This window comes from Cygnus atratus, chromosome 9, assembly GCF_013377495.2.
Source record: "Cygnus atratus isolate AKBS03 ecotype Queensland, Australia chromosome 9, CAtr_DNAZoo_HiC_assembly, whole genome shotgun sequence".
NCBI classification, from domain to species: domain Eukaryota; kingdom Metazoa; phylum Chordata; class Aves; order Anseriformes; family Anatidae; genus Cygnus; species Cygnus atratus.
Genome location: NC_066370.1, coordinates 21,016,326 through 21,038,977, shown reverse-complemented (window position 1 = coordinate 21,038,977; position 22,652 = coordinate 21,016,326). Strand labels below are relative to the sequence as shown.

The 22,652-nt window shown below is 37.6% G+C and overlaps 1 protein-coding gene across 2 annotated transcripts in view; it reads left to right on the top strand.

Annotated features, from left to right (window-relative positions):
* Positions 1-21,676, top strand: part of ECT2 (epithelial cell transforming 2) — a 28,378-nt gene extending 6,702 nt beyond the window's left edge. Inside the window, exons 7-24 of one of the 2 annotated variants that reach the window (XM_035557349.2) lie at positions 77-150; positions 280-410; positions 1,306-1,421; positions 1,597-1,659; positions 2,033-2,255; positions 3,668-3,804; positions 4,540-4,659; positions 6,063-6,131; positions 7,108-7,218; positions 8,179-8,275; positions 8,737-8,818; positions 9,851-9,929; positions 10,120-10,239; positions 11,811-11,949; positions 13,625-13,779; positions 15,295-15,402; positions 16,529-16,675; positions 20,070-21,676. In XM_035557349.2, the coding sequence (XP_035413242.1) occupies positions 77-150; positions 280-410; positions 1,306-1,421; positions 1,597-1,659; positions 2,033-2,255; positions 3,668-3,804; positions 4,540-4,659; positions 6,063-6,131; positions 7,108-7,218; positions 8,179-8,275; positions 8,737-8,818; positions 9,851-9,929; positions 10,120-10,239; positions 11,811-11,949; positions 13,625-13,779; positions 15,295-15,402; positions 16,529-16,675; positions 20,070-20,159 (2,061 nt within the window). In that variant the 3' untranslated portion in view covers positions 20,160-21,676. The remainder of the gene's footprint in view (positions 1-76; positions 151-279; positions 411-1,305; positions 1,422-1,596; positions 1,660-2,032; positions 2,256-3,667; positions 3,805-4,539; positions 4,660-6,062; positions 6,132-7,107; positions 7,219-8,178; positions 8,276-8,736; positions 8,819-9,850; positions 9,930-10,119; positions 10,240-11,810; positions 11,950-13,624; positions 13,780-15,294; positions 15,403-16,528; positions 16,676-20,069) is intronic. The other variant, XM_035557348.2, reaches the window with a different exon arrangement.
* Positions 21,677-22,652: the final 976 nt, after the last annotated feature.

Below are 22,652 nucleotides of genomic sequence, written 5' to 3'. Positions count from 1 at the left end.
TAAAATTTTTCTTGGCATGAAAAAGACTTAAACGGAAAATTTGCTTGTTACAATTTATGCTCTTCCTATTTTGTAGATTGCTGTAAGCCTTGGTACTCCTATCATGAAAGCTGAGTGGATTTATAAGGCTTGGGAGAAAAGGAATGAAATGTAGGTGTTTACTTTCGTCCAATCCTGAACTTACATCCTGTTCATTTGTGGTGTTTTGAGCTTATATTTAAACAGTGACATAGCACTGATTTAGTAACTTTTAAAAAATTTCTTTTCTTCTCTCTCCAGTGATTTCTGTGCAGTTGATGATGACTTTAGAAATCAGTTCAAGGTTCCTCCTTTCCAGGATTGCATGTTAAGTTTCCTTGGATTCTCTGATGAAGAGAAAGCTAACATGGAAGAAATGACAGAAATGCAAGGTTATTGTTTCAGTGCTGACCTGTGAAAAGAATGGGGATTATAGCTGATAAATATTTTATTGGTACTAATGTCACTGAAGCTGAAATGCTGGGCCATGAACCCCATGAATCCTAAAGCATTATTGAAGAATCTTCAACTTGGAAAGCTGGAAATTCATTTTTTAGATGTCATAAGTTCTCATAGCTGTTGAAGACTCGTTGAAACTTCCTAGGCTGATTGAAATTAGGCAGTTTAAAAGGAAATAATTACAGGATGCTTGAAGGTGTCATGGAAAGCTTGCAACTTTGATATGAGGCATTGCTGGTAAAACTCTTGATTGGAGGTGTTTGATTTTCTGTTAGTGTAGTATGATGTTAAGAACTGCATAGACAGTCATGATATAACAGATAACTTACTGTCTCCGGCCTTGTATTGCTAGAGCATGCATGCTAGAGAAATGGGAATGGAGCAAGCTTGTAACAGCAAGTCATCCTCAAAACAGATGGAAGCTGGCTAATTTTGCCTGTTTTCTCACTCCCTGGCCTTTTTACCTAAAGCTATTTATAAAATTGTGATACGTGCAGGTTCTAGCTTGTGGATGTAGAAAGTATTCCTGCCTTGTTCTTTGAAGAAACAAGACAAATTTTTCAGAAGAATATTATATTTATTGCTAGACATGCTTTAATGTCCTCTGAACTGTAGGTTCTCTTGACTCTTTCAATGTGTACTTTGCTACTGTATGCTGTATCTTATTTCTTAAAAGCTGTCCACTGGTTATATACGGGGTGTTATGTAAGTTCCTCTCCTTGTCTCTTCTGTCATAAAAGCTAAGTGTTATAAAACTATCTAGTGAACTAATTTCTAACAATATCCTTCTGTCTTGCTGTTTTACCTCTTTCTATTTTTTTTACCCAGGAGGACATTATTTACCAGTTGGCGATGAAAGGTGTACGCACTTAGTGGTTGAAGAAAGTACAGTAAAAGATCTTCCATTTGAACCTTTAAAAAACCTTTATGTTGTAAAGCAAGAGGTTAGTACTTAAGTCCTTGGAAGAATATTTTGTTTATACTACCCCATATGCGAGTTGCATTTTTTTCAAATTAAGTCCCATGTTTGCATTTGGTGTACAAATTGTGTTAATGCTATATATATTATTTTGAATACTTTTAACTTTTTGTGATTTTTAATGTTTCTTTTCCCTTTAGTGGTTCTGGGGAAGTATTCAAATGGATGCCAGAGCTGGCGAGTCCATGTATTTATTTGAAAAGGTATGTTGAACTCCTTGATGTAAGACACAGCTTGTATTTCAGGGTAAAATTAGCATGTGCAATAGTATATGTGGGGCCAGAGATTAATTTTTTTAAAGTACCATTTAAATTCCAGGCAATCCATTATAAATTTAATATCTAGAATACTAATTTGGAAAAGCCTTTTCTTGTTTTTCTGAAGGTTGAACTTATTTTTAGTCCAAACAGACAAAAAAATCCTAGTGTGATTTCAAATTTTTAAAAATAAAAATAGGGCTTTGTCTGGTTTATCTAAGAAAAGTTGTTTTGTGTGTTTGTCTCTGACTTACCTTTGCACTGAGTTGACCTGGAAACAGCAACTAAAATCGCTAAACTGAACTTTCTCTTATTACAGTCAGAGAGTCCTGGCCTCAAAAAGTCTGTGTCACAGCTTTCTTTGAATACTCCGAACAGCAACCGTAAAAGGCGTCGTTTGAAAGAGACTCTTGCACAACTGACTAGAGAAACAGACATGTCACCTTTCCCTCCTCGCAAACGCCCATCAGCCGAACATTCGCTTTCTATTGGGTCCTTGTTGGATATCTCTAACACTCCAGAGTCAAGCACTACCAATGGAGGTAGAGTGGAAATCTGCACTCAGTCACACTGCAGTGTTTAAGAGCTCTCTGCATACGAGGGATAACGACAGTGATGGGGAAGTCTTACAGGCTTTGCTACAGGTTTCCTGAGTAATTCCAGGTTTTCTATTTGAAGTGCGTAGGATGCAGAATTGAAGAGTTCAGACACAGAGGCTGTGCTGCCTCTTGTCATCACAGTAAGCATATTCAACAGCATATACAGAGGGGAGGTATCTGGAGTTACGCTGCTCTTTTAAAGCAAAAGCTTGCATACAATTCTTAGACTGTACAAGTACTGTATATATAATACTTGTATACAAGGGGTAATGGTTTTAAACTAAGGGTAGATTTAGATTAGGTATTAAGAAGAAATTCTTCAACACGAAGGTGGTGAGATACTGGAACAGGCTGCCCAGAGAAGTTGTGGTTGTCCTGCCCTGGAGGTGTTCAAGGTCAGGGTAGATGGGGCTTTGGGCAACCTGGTCTAGTGGGAGGTGTCCCAGCCAATGGTGGGGAATGGAGATGATTTTTAAGGTCTTTTCCAACCCAAACCATTCTGTGATTTTTTTTTTAAGTCACAAAGTAGTCTCAGAGGCACAGCCTGTAAGTGATAATTCAGAAGGAATACAGGAAAGATTCAGCTGATTCTAAAATTAGCTTTCTTAGATTGTTCTATAACTCTTGTAACACCTGGTATGGAAGCTGCTTCTATGTAATATCAGCAAACAGTTTCAGGAAGTGCTACTCTGAAAACAACAGATCAGGTACTTAACTTTGTAGTAACTGTGACTGTAATTTGATTAAGGATAACACCTCAGGACAAGTGTGTACAGGTCTCCGCTGTCCAATACATGTGCAAGGACTTAAAATTAACGGACTGTTCTAGGTCCACCTCAGCTTTAGCTTTAAGAAAAATGACCCGCTTTTCTTCCCCGTTACTCCTGCACCAGTCATCTGCCTATGATGAAATATTGTAAATTTTACATGTAAAGACTTATCTCAATAAATGGTTTTGGGTCATGTATCTAATGTAAGATGAGGCAGCTGAAAGATTTGCTTACATGGCAAAGTGAACTTAAAAAAAAAAAGTGCCTCATATACATATAAATAATGTTCAGCACCTAATCCCTTTTTTCTACTAAACATAAGAGTTAAGTTGCTGACCATTCCCTTTAATGGCTTACTAGCAGCCTAATAGTTCAGGACTAATTTTGAGAAATGCGTTATTGTTATTCTATAATAAAGTGGTAATAGTCATTTTCTAGAAGGAGCTCTGATAACTAATGAAGAATAGCCTTTTCTTGAAAAAAAAAAAGCCTGTTGAATTCCAAAGGTTTTTGTCTTGGAGGGTGAATTTTTCAGGAGCTTTGAATTGTAATACAACTATTTTCTTTTGGAAACTTCTTCAACAGAAACACCAAAATCCTGCGCAAGGCCTTCGAAAAACTCAACTCCTCTTCCACTAAAGCAGTCTGCAAGATGGCAAGTTGCAAAGGAATTATATCAGACAGAAAGTAACTACGTTGATATTCTTACAACAATTATTCAGGTAAGCTGGTATTAAAGCAAGTACAGTTCAATTGTAGTACAACACCTAGTATTTAGATAATTGTTTTCAACCTGTGATCTTCATCTTTTTAATGGCTTGGGGCATGAGAGGTCGGTGAAAGATGTATACATTCTCATGTCATTTTACTGGCATGTAAAATTGTTAATCATAAAGGCTGGAAATTATAACTTCTAATCTGGGATCTGCAGTGGGTTTGCAGTTGGTACGAAAACCCAAAGCTTTGAGAAAATAGGATCTTCATGACTTTGATTTTTAAGATATTTGTGCATAGAGAGGTGGAGGAACAAAAAAAAACTCCACAAACTTATTATTCCAAGAAGAGCAGTCTATCAAACAACTTCCTAGAAGCGAAGCTCTTCCTGTAAGCTTTTCAGTTTGTTGCAGCTTATTATCTACCTAAAGAACGAGCCAAGGTGTGTGTGAGTAGAAAAGTAGATAAAAGGGGATTATGGTCTACTAGTAATGTTACTGAACTGAGTGTTAACATCTCAAAACCACTCTTCCATAACACGCTCTTGCCAAGTAGGAACAGAATGTCTCAAGATTGTGGCTGCAGAAAAGTATGATCTAAAAGGCAAACACCATTTCTACACACATTTCTATATTCAACATATATATTCAACATATTTCAATATTCATATTCATACTTCAATATTCAATGTTTCTAACAATGTGTGGAGGGTGAATGCTTTTTTTTCTTGTCCAATTCATCAGTTATTTCAAGTTCCATTGGAAAAGGAAGGACAACTTGGAGGACCAATACTTGCACAGGAAGAGATTAAGACTATATTTGGCAGCATTCCAGATATTCTTGATGTACACACAAAAATCAAGGTAAGCTGTAACTTTGCCCCACAGGGGAAACGATGATGCGGACTTTAAATATTTTCTTCTTGTGTTACATCATGTCTGCTGGATGGATACAGATTGATCCTGGTGAATTAAATTTACTGTTTAACCTATGGAGTTAAATGTAAATCCAGAACATACTTTAAGTTTTAACTTATGAATAAGCACCTGAAGTCTAAGTATTGTACATATAACTAATACTGTCATTCATGAGCTGGCTTGTTCTTTTCCCATTTTAATCTTTCTTCAAGTAAGAGGCTTCTGTAACTGATACAAAATTGGTCAAAAGGGCCAGTGGTGCTAAATGGTAGTTTAGCTCTCACAAGTGCTTACAACAAACATGTTTCTATTAACATGGTAAGCAAGGACTCTTGGAAGAATAGCTAAAGCTATCAAATTTGTTTTCTTGATGCTTTGTTTGCTATATTTTGGTCTGGGTTGCAAGCTCTCTGCAGGTAGAAACCATCTATGAGTCTCACAGCAGATTACAATGCAACTCTTCATCAAATGTAGTCATAAAACAAACGTAGTCATAACATTTCCTACAAATAATAGTTTCTATTTGTCTGTTTTTCACAGGCTTTTAAAATAGATGGATGTTCAGAATATCTTTTAGTTGTTGGGATCCCATCTAGTTAATCGCTGACAGATGCTGATGTGGACCTACAGTGATTAGGAGAGGAAAGTAGAGCATGCATGTCCAGGTGGCAGCTAGGATTCACCTGTTGCACAAAGTCACTTATGTGTAGTGTGGCTCTGTTTCTTTCATTTTTTGGTGTAATAAGGATGAGAGAAGTGGCAGAAACATGCTAAGAATACTAATGGTGAAACCTTTCAACTTAAAGGGAATCCTCAACTTCAGCTGTGCCCTCCTATCCACATTATTAGCTGACAGTAAATAAGCTTGATCCTTATCAAGTCAATATAGGCTTAACAGCTTGCTCTCACTTTTCTTGACCTGTGGTGCACTGAGTGAGGGGAAACGTACGTGTGTTCTATTTGAATCCTATCTTCTGTTATGGACTTAGAGTCCTGTATTAATTTATCACTTAGTGACAGTTGGTTTAAATGTCCTCTGTGTACACTTTAATAATCATTTGGGGTATGCTCAGTAGGGTGGTGGATGCAGATCTGTTCCGTTGCAGAGTTGGCTAGTGCTGACACACTGCTAGATTCTGAGTGCGTGGGTTCAAAACTGTGTATTTGGTAAGTCAGATGTATTTTTCTATCACTTCTTAACAGGGTTAATGTGGAGTTGTACAGCTCTTAGGATTGCCTGTTTTATTGTCCGTGTTCCTTTGCTAACTCTGGCACAACACTGGTCCCATCTACAGCTTTATGCAGCTCACATTGTTATTTTTTTCTCCCAATCCTTGCATGTAATGCAGGAAGACCTGGAAGATCTTATGATAAACTGGACTGAAAACAAAAGTATTGGTGATATCTTTCTTAAATATGTAAGTTTTTCTTTTTTATGCGTTAGAACTATGAGCTATTATTTTACCTTATGAATAATTCATTTGTAGGAGCTAGCAAGCACACAAGCAAAGCACTACTGAGTGAGGAAGAACGCTAACTTGTATCATTGTATTTTCTGTCTAGACTTCTTAGTTGAGCTGGTCTTGACCTGGATTACTTATGCATCATCTAACTTAACTAATAAATCTCTTAAGTGTATGCATGAAGGAGTAAAACTGCAGAAGGTGTGGCCTGAAAACTTTTAATTCACAACACTATAGATGTACTTTCTAGTCAAATGTTAAAAGGGACTCTTACTGTAATCTCAGCTATCTTCTGCCTCCTTTCAATAGTGAGGAACTAGAAAAACAACTTTTTGCAGGAACTTCCTGCATTCTCTCTTGAAGAGTTGAAGTGTGTGAATGAGGACTCCATGTTTTCACAAGTACATAATGTGCAGAACAGGAAGACTAGGTCTGGGACTGCAGTGCATTTTAACATAATAAGTCTGCTACATATCTTGTGCTTTTGCTGACTTGATCATGCTGAGGCAAATAGTATTTGGCATTCAAACATTTTCTGTCTGAGGTATTGCTTCTTGTGGTTTAATGTTTTTTAAAAGATGATTGCATGCTCTGGAGAAAACACCAGTCTGAAATTTCCAAAGCTTTCACCAAAAGTATCTTGCTAGATGAGAATCTGCCTTCTACTTGAGAGCTGTTCAGCAGGTTCTAAGACTGTCACATATGTGCTTGTTTCTGAGATTGGTCTATTTCATCAGCAGCATTGAATCTTGAACATCTGGCATGCAAAAGTGTCTTATTCATGTTCATATAACAAGTTGGGTACAAAACACTTTATTACTCTTTATTAAAATTTGCCTTTGAGCAGCTTTGTATGGCTCAGGGCATATAGACATGTGTACAATGCTACATAATATGTAAATCAGAGCTATAACAGTTCTTTATTTTTCAGTCAAAAGACTTGTTGAAAACGTACCCTCCATTTGTGAATTTCTTTGAAATGAGCAAGGAGACTATTACTAGATGTGAAAAACAGAAGCCAAGGTTTCATGCCTTCTTGAAGGTGAGTCTGCAGAAATAAGTCTTTGAGTGGAACTTGGAGGCCATCACCAAGTATATTATTTAATGCACTCAACGAAAGAATGTGAGATTGTGGAAGCTTGGAGGAATGCTGAACATCTCTTGGTGAGACAGGAATAGGAAGGATTTGAACTTCAATCCCTTAAGCTCCTCATAAGACTCTTACGAAAGAGATCCAAGTTCCTCTTTTGTTATAGCTTCCAAGCTAGTTTGATTATATGCATCCATTGCTGAAAGAGTGCATTCTGATTGTAGTCTTGCAAATACATGCCTTCTCATTCCCTTTATTGGTCCCCCTCCCTGTGCTTAAGACTTGTATTTCTGAAATAGCTTTTAACTCCCTTTTGGCAGCTGTGAAGTTCCAGGGCGGTAAGATATCTCAATGTTCTTGTGACTAGCGAATGAGAACATAACTGTGGAGATCTAAGGGAGAGACTCAATTCAGAGAAAGAATTGTCTGAAGAGTCTTTACACTTGGGAGATTCCAGATAAACACTTATAGTTAACCACTAGGGCAGTGTAGCTTTAACTCCTCTTCTGTATCCAACAACCATCTCTCAAAAAAGGAGTAATCAAACTAACAGATTTCAGTTCTTGTCTTCTGAGGTGCCAGGAGTTATATCTACATACTGATATTTAAAAGATGGAGAAAAGGCATAAGAACACAACCCAATGTCCTCTGTCTCACCACAACTTAGTCTTAGCATCCCAAACAAGGACTTAAAGGTTGATATGGACAGTTTAAAACTAATCATTCTGAGCATGTAAATCAAGTGATAAACATACTGTAGATTGTCTGAATGTCTTAACATGTCTTTTAACGCTTATCTGCAATAAATGATTCTAGAAAACTTCTACTACAATGCTAGTTTTAAGGAAGACAACTTTTCTCCTGTTTAATTGGAAAAATAAGAATCATTTCCTTTCTCCCCTTCTCTGCCAGATAAACCAAGCTAAACCAGAATGTGGCCGCCAAAGCCTAGCCGAACTCCTTATCCGTCCTGTTCAAAGGTTGCCTAGTGTTGCTCTACTACTAAATGGTAACTACTGTTGTTGGTTTTCCTTACTAGTTTGTCCATGAAGGCGTTAAAACAAAGACAGTGGCTGCTTTTGGCATGATTAGGAGTGGCTTCTCACATGAAACATACCCATTTCAGAGAGTTGATCATGCTTACTGGCAGTCAGCAAGACAGCCCTTTTAAAATTGGCTAATAACAGTAGTAACGTAAGCATAACATCCAGTTAAACTACCATTTGGAAGCTGCAACCAGAAGTGCTTTGTGTCACTTTAAACACGTTTGTAAGCTGACCATCGGTGTGTGACTACATTTGAAGACTCTAAGGTGACTTTTAGTGGGCTGTAGTGGTAGTTCATGGGGATGAAATAGGTATGAAATTGTTTTACCTTATAAGCAAACTGGGAAACCAAGAGTTAGGAAGACAGATTCTTAAGATCATTAGGTTTCTAAGGGTATAGAAATAGTAATATTTTTAATTGTAGATCTGAAGAAGCATACAGCAGAAGAGAACCCAGATAAAGTTACTCTAGAAAGAGCTATTGAATCACTAAAGGAAGTGATGACGTAAGTATTACTCATTCTATGAAACTGTTAGATGTTTAGTTCTATTTGTTTCTTCAAAATTGCTGTAACTGAGAGTATGTTGTTCCCATATCCTTAGTCCCTATGTAAGCATACATAATCCTATGTATTCTTCAGAGGGTGGTGACTGCCATGATTGCCAAAGGATTCCCCACCTGAAGAATGGGTGGAGGGGAAGCAAAATATCCAAGGCTTCAGAAATGTGTGGTTTTGCAGATTGGTCTCCATTCTGCTGCTGCTGTCTTTCTATACCAGAGCCCTTGAAGGAGTCTGTGGCATTGTTAGTATTCCTACCTGAGGGGCTCTGATTCCCTGCCCCTGCATGAAGCTGAATGTTTTGAGTTCTCTGTTCTGTTCCAATTCTTATTTCTGTCCCCTACAGAGTGGAAGAGATGCATTTATCTTTCAATCTTTTATATATATGCATGTTTCCACTGAAAGGACATGTTATTAGTGGGAGATTAGTTTGTCTTGTGGTCCCATATTAGCTATTCTTGGCACCATTTCACAAGTTAATTAGCTTAAAGCTGAAGCTGTTCAGATTATAAGCCTCAGCTCTTTTGAAATGTAGCATATGTCTCCAGCAATGAAGCCTCCTGTATTAGTTGAGCAAAAGTTTCTTATTTTAACAACAGTTTGTAATCTGTAACTCTTCTTGCATTTGCTTCCTGGCGAAGTGCATGCTTGACCTGGGGGGTGAGAGAACTGTAAAATGTGCTATGAGGAAACTGAATTGGATTGGGGTCTAGCTCCAAATCTCTTGGGTGAGGAGGGAAATTACGTATTATGTAATGGTATGCCTGCTAGTGATGACGTGACAAGAATATTCTAGTTCTGAAGTTTCCTATACTTAGCATATGGTGCTTAATAAGCGAATGTACTTGCTTTTTGTTTTTTCTAATGCTGCCGTGCCAACTCTGAATGTTCAGCTTCATTATTTTCGTGAGACTTAAATGCAGTGCAATCACTTACAGTTGCTTGATACTGAAGATAAATATAATGTGCTTCCCTCAGACACATCAATGAAGACAAGAGAAAAACAGAAGCACAAAGGCAGTTCTTTGATGTTGTCTACGAAGTTGACGGATGTCCAGTAAGTAACTTCTCTGAAGCTGCAGACCTGTAAAAATGACTGCTCACTTGTATTGCTCTATCTGTAAAAGTATGTGTAGTTAGAATGCGATAGTGCTGTTTTAAATAGATTTCCAGTGTTAAGTTGTAAGCAAGTAGTAATCCAGCCCTCGAATTAAATGCTTAATGAGCTTTTTGCTTCTGTCACATAGGCCAATCTCCTGTCTTCTCACCGAAGCTTAGTTCAGCGTTTGGAAACTGTTGCTCTTGGTGATGACCTCTGTGACAGGGGAGAACAGGTCACACTCTTCCTGTTCAATGATTGCTTAGAGGTAAGATTACTGTGTGAATACTTCTCATGAATTGAGTTATAGAGTGCTTGATGCAAGATGTAAATATAAACAAGAAAAAAATTAAGCTTTGAAGCAGAATTAAGGATGCTCAACACATCCCATGTTACCTTTCTAGGAGCTGGTGTATAAGCAACACAAGTAACTGGTCAGTTCTGGATGGTCTTGCAGCCAGATCAAAAGGCTGATACTGAGGAGCACTGGAAGGCATTCTTGCCTTGGCAAGGGAATTAACGCTGTTTTATGGAAATAAGACCAATATCTCTAACACATTATAAAAACTGGCATCATAAATGACTGATGATTGTCTTGTCAGTCACTAAACTTTTTTTGTTAATATGCGCAGGAATCTCAGATAATGATTAAAGTAGCGTTTCTGCATTGTATGCCAATGTCTGTTCTCCTCTGAGCAGTGAACTATATTTTTTTCCTCTGTTTAAAGCAGAACATCTAATTCTCAACATATGAAATTGCTTATCTGCATAACATTTTGAGTGGTACTAATAGATGAAAAAGCACTGGAGTCCCTGTCTCAGCAGGCTGTTGTTGAAGTTTAATTGTACTTTATGTGAGTAAATAGTGGACCACTGAGATAGGGATGTGTGTGCTTTGGCTACCAAAGAAAATAAAAGTTCGCATATCAAGTGTCTAGAGTAACAGTGTGTTAGGAAGGTCCGGAAGGAAAAGTAATCCAACTGTTTTGGAGACTTATGTGGAGAAACTGAGGTTGTAAGTGACAGTCTTTGGAACTCCCTGTTACTGTCTGTGGCAGCAAAGAACATTGGGTGGGCGCTCTTAGTCTTCATAGAAGACCTATAGAAGACTAGCTCTAAAATAATCCAAAAGCAGTGGTTTAAGCATCACTGGGAGACAAAAGCTTGTACTTGTAACTAGTGATGAGCTCTTCCTGGGACTAAAGTTCAGAAAGAGTGGTGAAGCTGAATTAAGGAAGGAAAGGAAAATGAAAACAATTCCATTAAAACCTCTTGACTTCTATAAAACAGAAGCTACTGGCAATACCCTATGTAAAAAACACCTAAGATACCTATGTTGTAATGTAAAGTAAAACTGACGAATCTCCCCTGTGAAACCTTCTCCATGCCTGTATGCATGAGCAACAGCAAGTAATATTCCTGAGACAGAACATACCACAGACTAAATTAATTCATTAGCATAGATGTTGTCTTCTCTGTTTAAGTCTAGACTGCCTTATGGTAGGTAGGTTTTTGAGTGTCCTTGCTTGTTCTGCTAGGTAGAACTGAGGTTTGTAATGCAAAATTGCTGTCCCTCTCATTTTTTCAGAGGTGAGGGTACTGGTGCTAAGTAACAAGTATTGCTGTGCCACTCAAACCCTTGATAAGGGACTCTTAACTCAAGATTCACTAAAGATTTCTGTCATAGAGTAATGTAGCTATCTAAAATACTCTTTAGAGTATTTTTCTGTAACAAGGCTTTCTGTGCATCCCTGTATTCCAGAAGGTAAGAGTATAGAAGGCAAACAAAACAATGGCATTAGGCTTTCTAACTTTAACTCGTCTTCTATTTAACTGCAGATTGCAAGGAAACGTCATAAAGTTATTGGTGGTTTCAAGAGTCCCCACGGCCACACGAGGCCTCCTGCATCTCTCAAGCATGTTGTTCTGATGCCTCTCTCCCAGATCAAAAAAGTCCTAGACATCAGGGAGACAGAAGGTTTGTATGTCTTAAAATGCCATGATAGCTAATGAAAACTCTTGTTCCAGGTGTAAAGGATGAAGGTTTGCCATCACGGGACAGAATGCTAGGGTATATTTATTGTATTGTGTGTTAGGTATGAGATTTTAGTATGAGCTGTTCAAAGCTCTGAGCTTCAGAATTCCTTGTACTGGCATCTTGTACAAGGCTGAAGACAGGCTGCTGAATTTGACAGGACTATTAGATGGCATTAGCATAAGCCAGCCAAATGGCAGTATGAATTAAAGAAGTGTACTTGACAGCTCTGAAATTACCAGAAACAAATGAACAAAAACACAAACAACAAAAACAAACAAACGAAAAAGAAACAAACAAAAAAAACAGATCAAACAAAACAAAAGTCCCAAACTTTAGTCCAAAGCGTTAGGCTGACCAGCTACAAGAACTGTTGCTGTGAAGCTAAATCTTTGTAACTGATGATAATGATGCTCAGGAGGAGCTATGCTTAGCAATTTAGGAGAGATTTTAAATGACCTTAATTTCAGTGTCTGCTTTGCTGTACTGAAGCCTTAAGGGTTTCACTGAAGTAATGCATTGCTAGACCGGTTGAACTGATGCTACAATACTCTTTCCAACCTTGCTAGTGACTTCTTCCAAAGAAGTCTAGTCAGACTAGTTTCTACATCTAGAAAGATAGATTTGGTATTTCACTTTGGGTGATAGTATGCACATCACACTTGTTCTGCTTCTGTTCTTTAAAGCAGAATGTTATGTCTGTTTGTTCTTTAAATGTTCCCTAATGTAGGAGCCCAATAAAAAACAGAAATGGCAAAGCAGGTAGGTAGTAAATGTATAGCTTACCTGAATTTTTAAAAGGTAATTTTGGTCTTTAAGATGAGTTTTTAAAGAGAAGCATTTTTAATTTATGGTATATCAGTTATGAATTTACGGTATGGCACTTATGTTCACTTAGCAATGTGGGTGATGGAAGTCATTTATAAGCATTCCATTTAGTATTTCCAAAGAACTTTAGTACACAAATCTTGGGAGAGGTCAGCTACTCTGACTTACAGGACTGCTTTTCCAGTGCTGCTTTTCTGAATTGGTGGTGATATTTTTTTCTTAACTGTTAATCATGCCTTAGCTGCATCTCCTATAAAGTTTCAGCAAAAGATTAATTTTCCGCTATCGAGTGAGCTGTGTTTGTCAAGTTTAAACAATAAAACTTCTGTAACCTGAACACTTGAATGTCATATTTAGTACTGACATCTCTTGTTGCTATTTCCTGCCTTACAAAATAGGGTAAATGTTTTCTTTGTTCTATGTCAACTAAAAGAATGATCTGTCCAACATTTCACGAGTTAAAGAATGAGATTGATACTTACTGCTGTATCCAGTAAAGGTTGAGTAGGCTGCAGACTACAGCGTACAAACTATTTGGTGAATAAACAACTGACTGCAACCTCCTTGATGAAGGATGCAGACAGAACTCATAGTGCTTATGCGAGTGATACAACAGGTATTGTGCAAGTAAGTCCATGCACTAAGTCATGTTTCCTCTAAATCTAGCTCCAGGTAGATGGAGGGTTAACCCTTTAGAAGGTTACCCCCTCCAATCCTCAGGGATGGTGAGGCATATGAAATTAAACTTTTTTGTCTTGTGTTTGTATGTGTTTTTTTCCTTAATTTGTAGACTGCCACAAAGCTTTTGCCTTAGTTGTGCGGCCACCTACAGAACACAACAACAAGCTACTCAGTTTCCAGATGACAACTGAAGAACCTCCTAAAGAAGATTGGTTGAAGATGTTGTGTCGGCAGGTGGCTAACACAATTTGTAAAGCAGATGCAGTAAGTTCTCTGGAGCCATGATGTTGATTGGAAATATTTTGCTCTGTTTGGCCTGAAGTACAGGAAGCTAAAGAACTTGTTCATGTTCTAGGTGAAGTAGAGCAGAAAACATTTGTGCTAGCATATCTTCAAGGGAGTGGTTAAAAAGTGGAAGAGGAAGTAGCCTGGAAGTTAGTCTCTGCAGAAGCTAATAAGTACTTAAAATCAAGACTCACACCCTTCCCCCATCCCCCATCATAGATTAATGATTTATAGTTTAAACTCTGCACTGCAGATCTTCAGTAGGAGCAGGTCTAAATCACATTGTCTTCACCTTGCTTTCACTGTACCTTAGTGTATCTTAGTTCCACTTGTAACGTCATCTAGGGACACAGGAGTATGAAACCTGACTTTAAATTTTTTTCTTCCAAGTATTGAGTAGGAAAAGTACTGATTCAGAAGTTTTAATTTACTTTAATCTGTATCAGTCACGTGTCTTCGCTCTCTTGATTCTGATAAGTATAACAGAAAGGGGTGGAAAGATGTCTTGATAGAAATTTAATCTGTGTAACAAGCATTTAATCCTTGCACAGGACATTCAGAATCATATGCTGACAAATTGCAACCTACTATGCTCAATTCCGTTTACTGTAACTTCTGTAATTATTGCTTTGTAGCAACTAATTAATACCTTTTTCTTGCTAATTTAAATGTAAAACTGAATTTTAGGTTTAGCATGCTTCTGTTCTTCCCTGGTTTTCAAGAACGGTGTGTGAGAATGAGATAGCATAGCATTGCCACATGGTGGCAGTAAAAGCTTTAACTACTACTTTGTTAGGCACTAGGACTAGCCATACAGCTTGCTATTTGGTGTCCTTGGGAGTTCTCAAAACTTTTTTAGGTGAACTGTCTCTTCCCCAAATGAAGAAGCAAAAGCAAAAAAATCCCAGCAACCTTGCACTCCCATGATATACAACCCCCCCTCAAGTTTTCCTGTAAGTAGCTATTCAGAGATTGCTTTGCACTCTGACTTTGAAATCAGATTGATTTGCAAATGCTAAAATTTGAGTGAGGCATGGAAAGAAAAAAGCAAAGGCTATTCTGAAACATCTGTTGGGCTTAAGCTGAAAGGTTTAGTCTTAATGTTTTACAGCTGGAGCTGTCAAGATTTCACTTAGGAAGAGTCTTATGTGCCAGTGAACCAGAAGGTTATGTAGTTAGTGAGACTTGCCAGGCATGCTTCAGAACCACTGCCTTTGCTTTGGTCAGCCCTGAACTTGAAACTGAATCAAACAAACCAAACATGAAACTAACAGATGAGGTGGTTCTGTAAGCTGACTGCGCTAGTAGTCAATCTCATGGAATACCATCAATGCAAGTAACTGTTTAACTGTGTGTTAAGAAGAATATGAGGCAACATATGCATACGGAATAATATGGCAATTAGAAACTTCTTAATCTGACCTCATGAACCAAAAATGCTATTTTAAGTGCTGATGTGTGTCAACCATTGTTAAGACTACTTTTTGTCTGTAGGAAAATCTTATTTATACTGCTGATCCTGATTCAGTTGAAGTAAATACTAAAGATATGGACAGTACTTTAAGCAGAGCATCTAGAGCAATAAAGAAAACATCAAAGAAGGTAAGATGAGTTTTACTGTAAAACACTATCTTTGTAGAATTTTAGTCAGGGTATTGCACTAGTATTCCTGTTTTCAGGTGTTTTGTAGTACTTATGGCAGTCACAAGAAAAACTTAATCTGAATTAAAACTTAAGTATAAGTTCCTTAAAGACAGAAGCTAGGAGTCTGGGTTTTGAACTGCCTAGTTTTGGAGTATTTTAAGTATTGTGGTCATAAATCCTATGTAATCTTTGTATTTCTGAGTCTGTTATGGAATTATGGAACTTAGTTTAGTATTTTTAACCTTTTAAATACAGAAACAGACCTCAGCTATAACTTCTTTTAGTATATTGAATGGCACCTTAAAGCTGCATGTATTTATCCAAATTTGAGTACCTTTAAAAGCAGGATGGGTATGGAGTGTGCACGTGCTATTAATAAAATAGACTTTGAGAATGTAAGAGATAAGTCTTGAAGGCTGATCTCTGCCTGTATGTGTTTTCCTTTGTGTATAGTTTAGCTGCTCTTAACTAATTGAAGTGTGCCCTATTTTGCTAAGAGGACCCATCTAGGTGGCAGGAGGAAGGCTGCATGTCTGCTCCCATGTTGGCTGTGCTCTGGGCCTGGTTCTAGTTAGGCTTGTGGAATGTGAGAGGGGGATGATATAAGATGAAGCAAGGAGAAATCTTTTCTCCATTCTTCTCAGCAGCCTTTAAGCTGTCTGTCTGTGTTCAAGATAATATGGTTTCCTAGAAAAACTATAGAGGCTACTGTAGCTTGGAAGCTGCTAAAGACAGAACTGAGAGCAATTTAAAGGAGGGGGGCCTGATTGCAAAATGCAAGGATGTGGGGAATCCTAGTAGACTAGACCTTATTTTGACTTCTCCCTTAATTTTCTTCTCAAAAATTTCATCATTTCCAAACAGGACTAAGAAGAGGAGGGGTAGTGGGGAACCTTAAAAAATAAATCAGAACTGCTTGTAGACTTTATTTGCTTTTGATATGGTCATATTAAGGAAGAGCTACCATACTTTTTTGACTCGAGCCTGTCCTACAAAGGTTCAAAACCTGAATGGTAGCTTATTGCAGGAGTTATTGCATCCTGTTTTTTTGTCAGTGTTTAACAGTGCTTGTCAAACTCCCCAGGTTACAAGAGCATTTTCCTTCTCAAAAACACCAAAGAGAGCTCTTCGAAGGGCTTTAATGTCACATAGTGCAACGGAAGGAAGAAGTCCCAGTTCGGCTAATGAGAATTATATAGGCAGCCGCCTGACCAGTGCGTCGTCATTAGCAGTAAGTGATTTGGCCGTGGAGGCCAAATAAGTAACCTTCTTAAGACCACTGTTATTCTAATATCTGATGTTGATCTTATTCTAACTATTTCAGTGATCCACAGTGGGGGAAAAAAGCTTAACTATGTTCACAGATGTTATTTTCTGAGCAAAGTTCTTTAATGAGAAGTTTTTCTTGCTGAGAGTGCAGAAAAATCTGCTGTATGTACTAGAAACTGGGATTTGCCTTGTGCACTTAAGTTGGGGGGGAAAAAAAGCTCTTTTTGTGGAGATAAAATATTTATCCTCTTCTGAGCAAGCAAGAAACTGAATACACTGTAAGCTGGTTCATAACTTTAGTTCTGGATAAAATATACAAGTGTGGTGTTGTCCCCTGAATAGCGTCATGAAATTATTAATTGAAGCAGTGAGATAGTAGACATCCTGTGAAACAAATTGGGAAGGAGGGGTAGAGAGCTATAGATGTTTCAGCCTGAGAGCTTTTAAAAAGGCAAGTGAACTATTTGCTTATACATGTTTTAAGAAGACTTGGTAAAATGAAATTTTACTCTAGCTACTGCAACTCTTCTGCTCTGCATGGCTTCCTATTGAAGCTCTCTTCTGCTACATTAGCTCAAACCCAAAAACCCAATTTTCTAGTACTGTCTAGTATATCAGACTTAAATTTAGAGGAATTTTTCATCTCTTATTCTAGTGTTTGTGTAAATCTATGCTGAGTAAACATCTTTGAGGTCAGTAATTTGTAGGACAGAAAGCCAAGAAGGATTTCCGAAAGGATTTCCAGTGTATCTTGCTACTAGTGCCTATCTGTATATCTTAGTACAGAGATAAGGCCACTCGAACATAGTGATTTTAAATTGTACAACAAAGCTGTATTGCCATATTCTTTCCCACATGAAATAGGCAGAGAAATACCACAGTGGAAGTGAACTTCTTTGTGTTTTGGGGACAGGGAGGGCAAGAATTAAAAATCAGAGCAGCCCTACCCCAGTTCTCTGTAGTGACTTTCTTCCTTCAATTATGATCATTCCAACAGTTATTTTTGATTTCCATTATTCTGTCCATTTTGATACAGCACTGTATCTCGTTTTTCACAAAAATGCAAGTCATGCATTTTTCTTTCTCTGCCCCTCCGCACATTCTTTCTTTCCCATAATGATGGGAATTTTGAGGTAGTAGTAAAAACTATTTTCAAATTCCAATTTTTCTCTTGGACCTCAGAGTAAGCTGCAGCTTGGCAGCAGAGTATATGTGGTTTAAAAACACCACATAACATGAAATACAAATCTCCCACACTACAGAATTCTTATAAAACTCCTTTGATTGAATCATAAGGTTGGGTTGGAGTAGAAATATATCTTGCGTTAGTTTTTGTTTTAACATTAGCTTTTTGTATTATATACAGCATAATCAACAAGAAATGGGGATGGACTTCAGTGTAACGAGCAGTTTTTAAAGAGGGAAAAATGAGATTTTTTGATTCTGACACCTCAAGTTGAGTAGCACTACAGTTCCCGAGTAGCAAACTAAAGCTTTAGGAAACCTGTCTGAGTCAGCTTAGCAAGCAAAAGCTGTTGTTCGAACCTTGTTTTATTTAAATAAATTCCTGGCACTGTGCATTTTTTTTTTTTACAGAAAAAAAATAGGAGTGAAAAAAAATCAAATAAGCCTATATTCCTGGGTGTTTTCTTCTTTGGACTAACTCTTGAACCCCTTCCTAATTGTAGATCACTTGTTCATCTTCTACATGCAGCCTAAACGGATCTGTCAAATGTGTTAATGTTCATTGCTCCAGTTCTGTTGATCGGAGCTCTCAAAATTCCAGGCCTCGACCTGTGCTGTGTCCTGGCTCTTCAAATAGTCATCTGTCAAATGTAGAAGAAAAAACGTCTTCCAGCCTGGGAAAACTAAATGGTCATGCCCCGGATAGATCATGTCCTATCCCTATTATCACTACTACTTGTGGTGGTGCTGGAGATGATAGCCAGTGTGGTGCTGAAAAATTCTGTATGTCAAATCCTGACTGTTAATGCCTACCTTGCTTGATGTGAGCATCCCATCCTGATTCCTGTAAATTTATATGCAGTGGTACAACTAGCTTGGTACCATCATAGTACCACAAAGTGGATTAAACGGTGTTGGGTTTTTCTTTGTCTTGTTCTGATGCACTCTGGGTTGGAGTCAACACGCACGCATGGTCTAGTGCTATTTCTGGGTCTGAATGCAAAGTTAATTCTTTAAGAAATTGTTTTAACTTTTAATTAGGAAAAATCAGAAATTTGCTTTAATAATAGTGAACTGCTTCTTGTTTCAATTCAGTTGTGTCCAAGCAGCAGAGTAGCTCACTGACCAGAGTTCTCAGGACTAGTATCTTCACTGCAGGGTGGTGGTCTTGAACAGCTGATTTCACCTGTAGTTTTAGCTTTTTGTTCCTGTCTGTAAATGGAAAAAATATCCTTACAAAGTACTGAAGCTGGATAGGTACTGCTATATAAACAGGAACATAGGATTTAACTTTCAAATATTTCCTATGAATGCAAATAGAAGACATGCCATAAACAGACATTAGATTTCGTAGTGAAGTGGCATGTCCTTATCTGCTTAAAATGTTGCTATTTGAACGATTCTTGAAGCATGCAGCTACAGCGAGTTACCTAACTACCATAACCACGCTGAAAAGCTTCTTTGTGGTACAAAGAGCAGCGGAAGATTGCTTGTGAAAGTATTTTAATGACTAATGTAGAAATATAAAATCTGAGCTGATACACAGAGGTTAACTTTTAGTACTGTATATTGATGCATGAGAGTCACTACAATTTTAAGTCCCAGAAGCAGCCTGTGTTCCTACCACTGGAAAAGTCAGCTTTCTGCCTAGCTCGTGCATAAACAGGTGCAGGTTTTTGCAGCAAGCTTTGACAAGTCATTGGGGTATAGTCTAATGTTCTCTGTAGCCAAGAAGGTATGTGTTCAGCATCTAATTTGGGGCTCAAATCTAGTAAGAATACAGAAAGTTGTAGGGTATGAGGGGAGCCCTGTTTCTCTAAGAGATTATCATAATGCATCTCTTCTTAAATTTGGAAAGATTATTGCGTAAAGTGTGATGCAAGGTGCACATAATTGTTTAACTCTTCAAAAACACAAAACGCATTTGTAAGTTCTGAATCTCTGGTCTGGTAACAAGAAAATTCTTTCTTCCAGATTTTGTAATCTTTTGTATTCTACTTGCTTGGTTTAACTTTGCTATTCAGATTTGAATCATTAACTTCAAAAGCTGCCAGTCTTAAACATCTTTTGTACAGATGGGTTCCTTATGCTATGTATCAAGGTTGAAAAATGACTACTGCACTACTGACATTGATTAGTAAATGACCAAATGTTTTTTTCCTTCTCAACAGGGTATTCCTTCTCCTTCCTTGGTCAGCCTTCCCTCAATCTTTGAAAAGAGGAGTCATACGTTAAGTCGATCAACAACCCACTTGATATGAAGGAGGCTTAAAATGCAATGCCGTATCACGGTGACTGACAAACAGCTGGCTGTTCGAATGACCTGTTGCTGACATTAATGGTACCTTAGTCATTAGCACTTAGCAATGATTAGCATAATGTTAGGTAACACTAAGTTAATCACAAAGGTGTTTTTAGTTGTATTGATGCAGATCATCTAATCAGTGGAATAAGTAACTTGGTCTTCATTTAAGACCCGGTATTCCCTTGCACAAGTTTTTCACTGACATAATGGAATCATTTTCTTTTATGGAAACTGGCCCCTCTAAGCTATAAACTAGTTTACCAGCTTTCGAAACAAGGATGTTGATCACAACTTACTGCTAGTTTGGATGACTCTCATGCTCACCAGACTTCATCAGTTGGCTGAAGGCTCTAATGTTCAAGATGTTGATTTCTTAAATGGAGATGCATTATGAAGTATCTGACCTTTAAAGTATGACAGTTAACCTGTTGTACAGCTGCTTATTCCAGATATTTTATTATTCCAGATATTTTATAAACGTAACTGTTTGTGAAGAAATAGAATTGAGTTTTCTGACTATGGTCATCTGCAGCCTCACTGTAACACAGTGGTATGTTGTTTAATTTGAGCAGTAAGCTTAAAGGATATGACTAGCTTTGTCCACAAAAAGTGATTAAGAAAAAAATGACATCTTTGAGATGTAAGCTCAAGAAAAGTAATTACATTCTCTTGCATTACTAAGGGCTGTTTAAAAATAAACAATGAAAAAAGAAACAACTTCTAAAAACTTGGTTAACAGCTCACTATTTAATGCATTGAGGTTATTGGTGTGACATTGTAATCTAAGGGCCCAATTTTGGTGTGTTAAATTTCAGGTGTACTCCTAAGGCTTTTGTCTGGCTTTCTCCTGTATCTGTGTTGTCCTTCATAACTACATCTCCTCTCAAGAGTCAGTATGATTCAATGCTATCTCAGGAACCATCTGAATAGATATGTATATTTCTGCATTTCTTTAACGGTTTAACTGTCTGTATTAGCAGGAGTGTTAAACTTCTGGTATCTTCTCAACCACCAGTGTCCCGTCTTATGTCTATATGTAATTAGTGATGTTTCTGAATCTGTCAGACTGTAAACAGTTTTTTATATCTTTTTTTGCCAATCCAAGCGATGTAAATAAACTGGTTAAAATAACACTGCTTATGGCTTTGCTGAAGAGGATTTTATGAAAGTCTGCTGTCTTTTTGCTTAAAAAAAAAAGTGTTGAGTTCCAGCCTACAAATGTACTCTAATAAAGTATATAGCTATTTTTAATAAGGTATACAGCTTGGTAAGTCTGAATCTGCCAAACTGAACCTTTTATTTTCTTAATATGTCTGCTATTCTACCTTCTTTCACTGGATGTATATCCATGGGTGTTTGTCTTTATCCATTCAAAGCAAACATCTGAACTAAATATGCACTGACACTTATGTAATGAAATATCTCTAGGAAAGAAACCATTCAATAAATACTATGCTGAAAATATCAACCACCAGTTTTGGTTTTGGTTCCTTGTTGTTTGGAAGGGCATCTTCAGCCTGGTGAATTCCAGATAAACAGGTTCTTGCAGAATTTCTGTTCTCTGGCTCAGGCGACAGTTTTTGATCTTCTCTTTAATTGTAGACGCAGCTTTTACTTTTCATTGTAAAACTTTATGTAGTTAGTGTGTGAACATAGAAGATATCACAAACTAGCAGCAGCACTATAATCCTAGTTCTAGCTCTGCTCAGACTTCCTGACTTCTTAAGGTGAAGAACAAGTCACCTTCAGGGTGACTCTCCCCTCTTGCATTTTGGACACATCCTTACCTTAACGTGTTATGTCAAGCCTCAGCTTCAGATTGAGATGACTTTTAAAAATAATATCTATAAAATCGTTTGTTAGGACTAAGAAAATAATGGCAGCTTAGTCTCACTGTCATTAAATGAGGTAATTTAAAACAAAGTATTCATTAGCTCTACCTACTGCTTTTTGTATTCATTAGCTCTGTCTACTGCTTTTTGACTGCACTCCAAGGTGATGCCACTCCAAGGTGATGCAGCAGTTAATTGAAGGCACGTTTGCTCCCAGATTTGTGAGTGTAGCCACCACTGTGGATCTCAGGTTTGTGCTGAAAGCCCTTAACTGCTTTTTGGATACTGGCTGTTAAGAGGACTAGCAGTTTTTCAGTGAGACAGAAGTGAAAACTGAGATCTTTAGTTTAAAGATAAGGTAATAATTCATATGCTTGTTGATTTGACCACTTTTTTCTCATAATTTTCTCAATCTGATTACCTAGGGCAGTGTAACAAGTCTTTTGAATACGATAGGAAAAAAAAAGAATTGCCTGGTCAAATGTAGCAAGGGCTGGTCATGTTGACAGTATTAGAAGTTTGCTAGCAGAGGGGGAACTACCAGTGAGTGAATACCTCTACACAGCCGATAACAAACCTCATCAGTATCCGCTGTAGTCATAGTTAGTGGGGTTCCA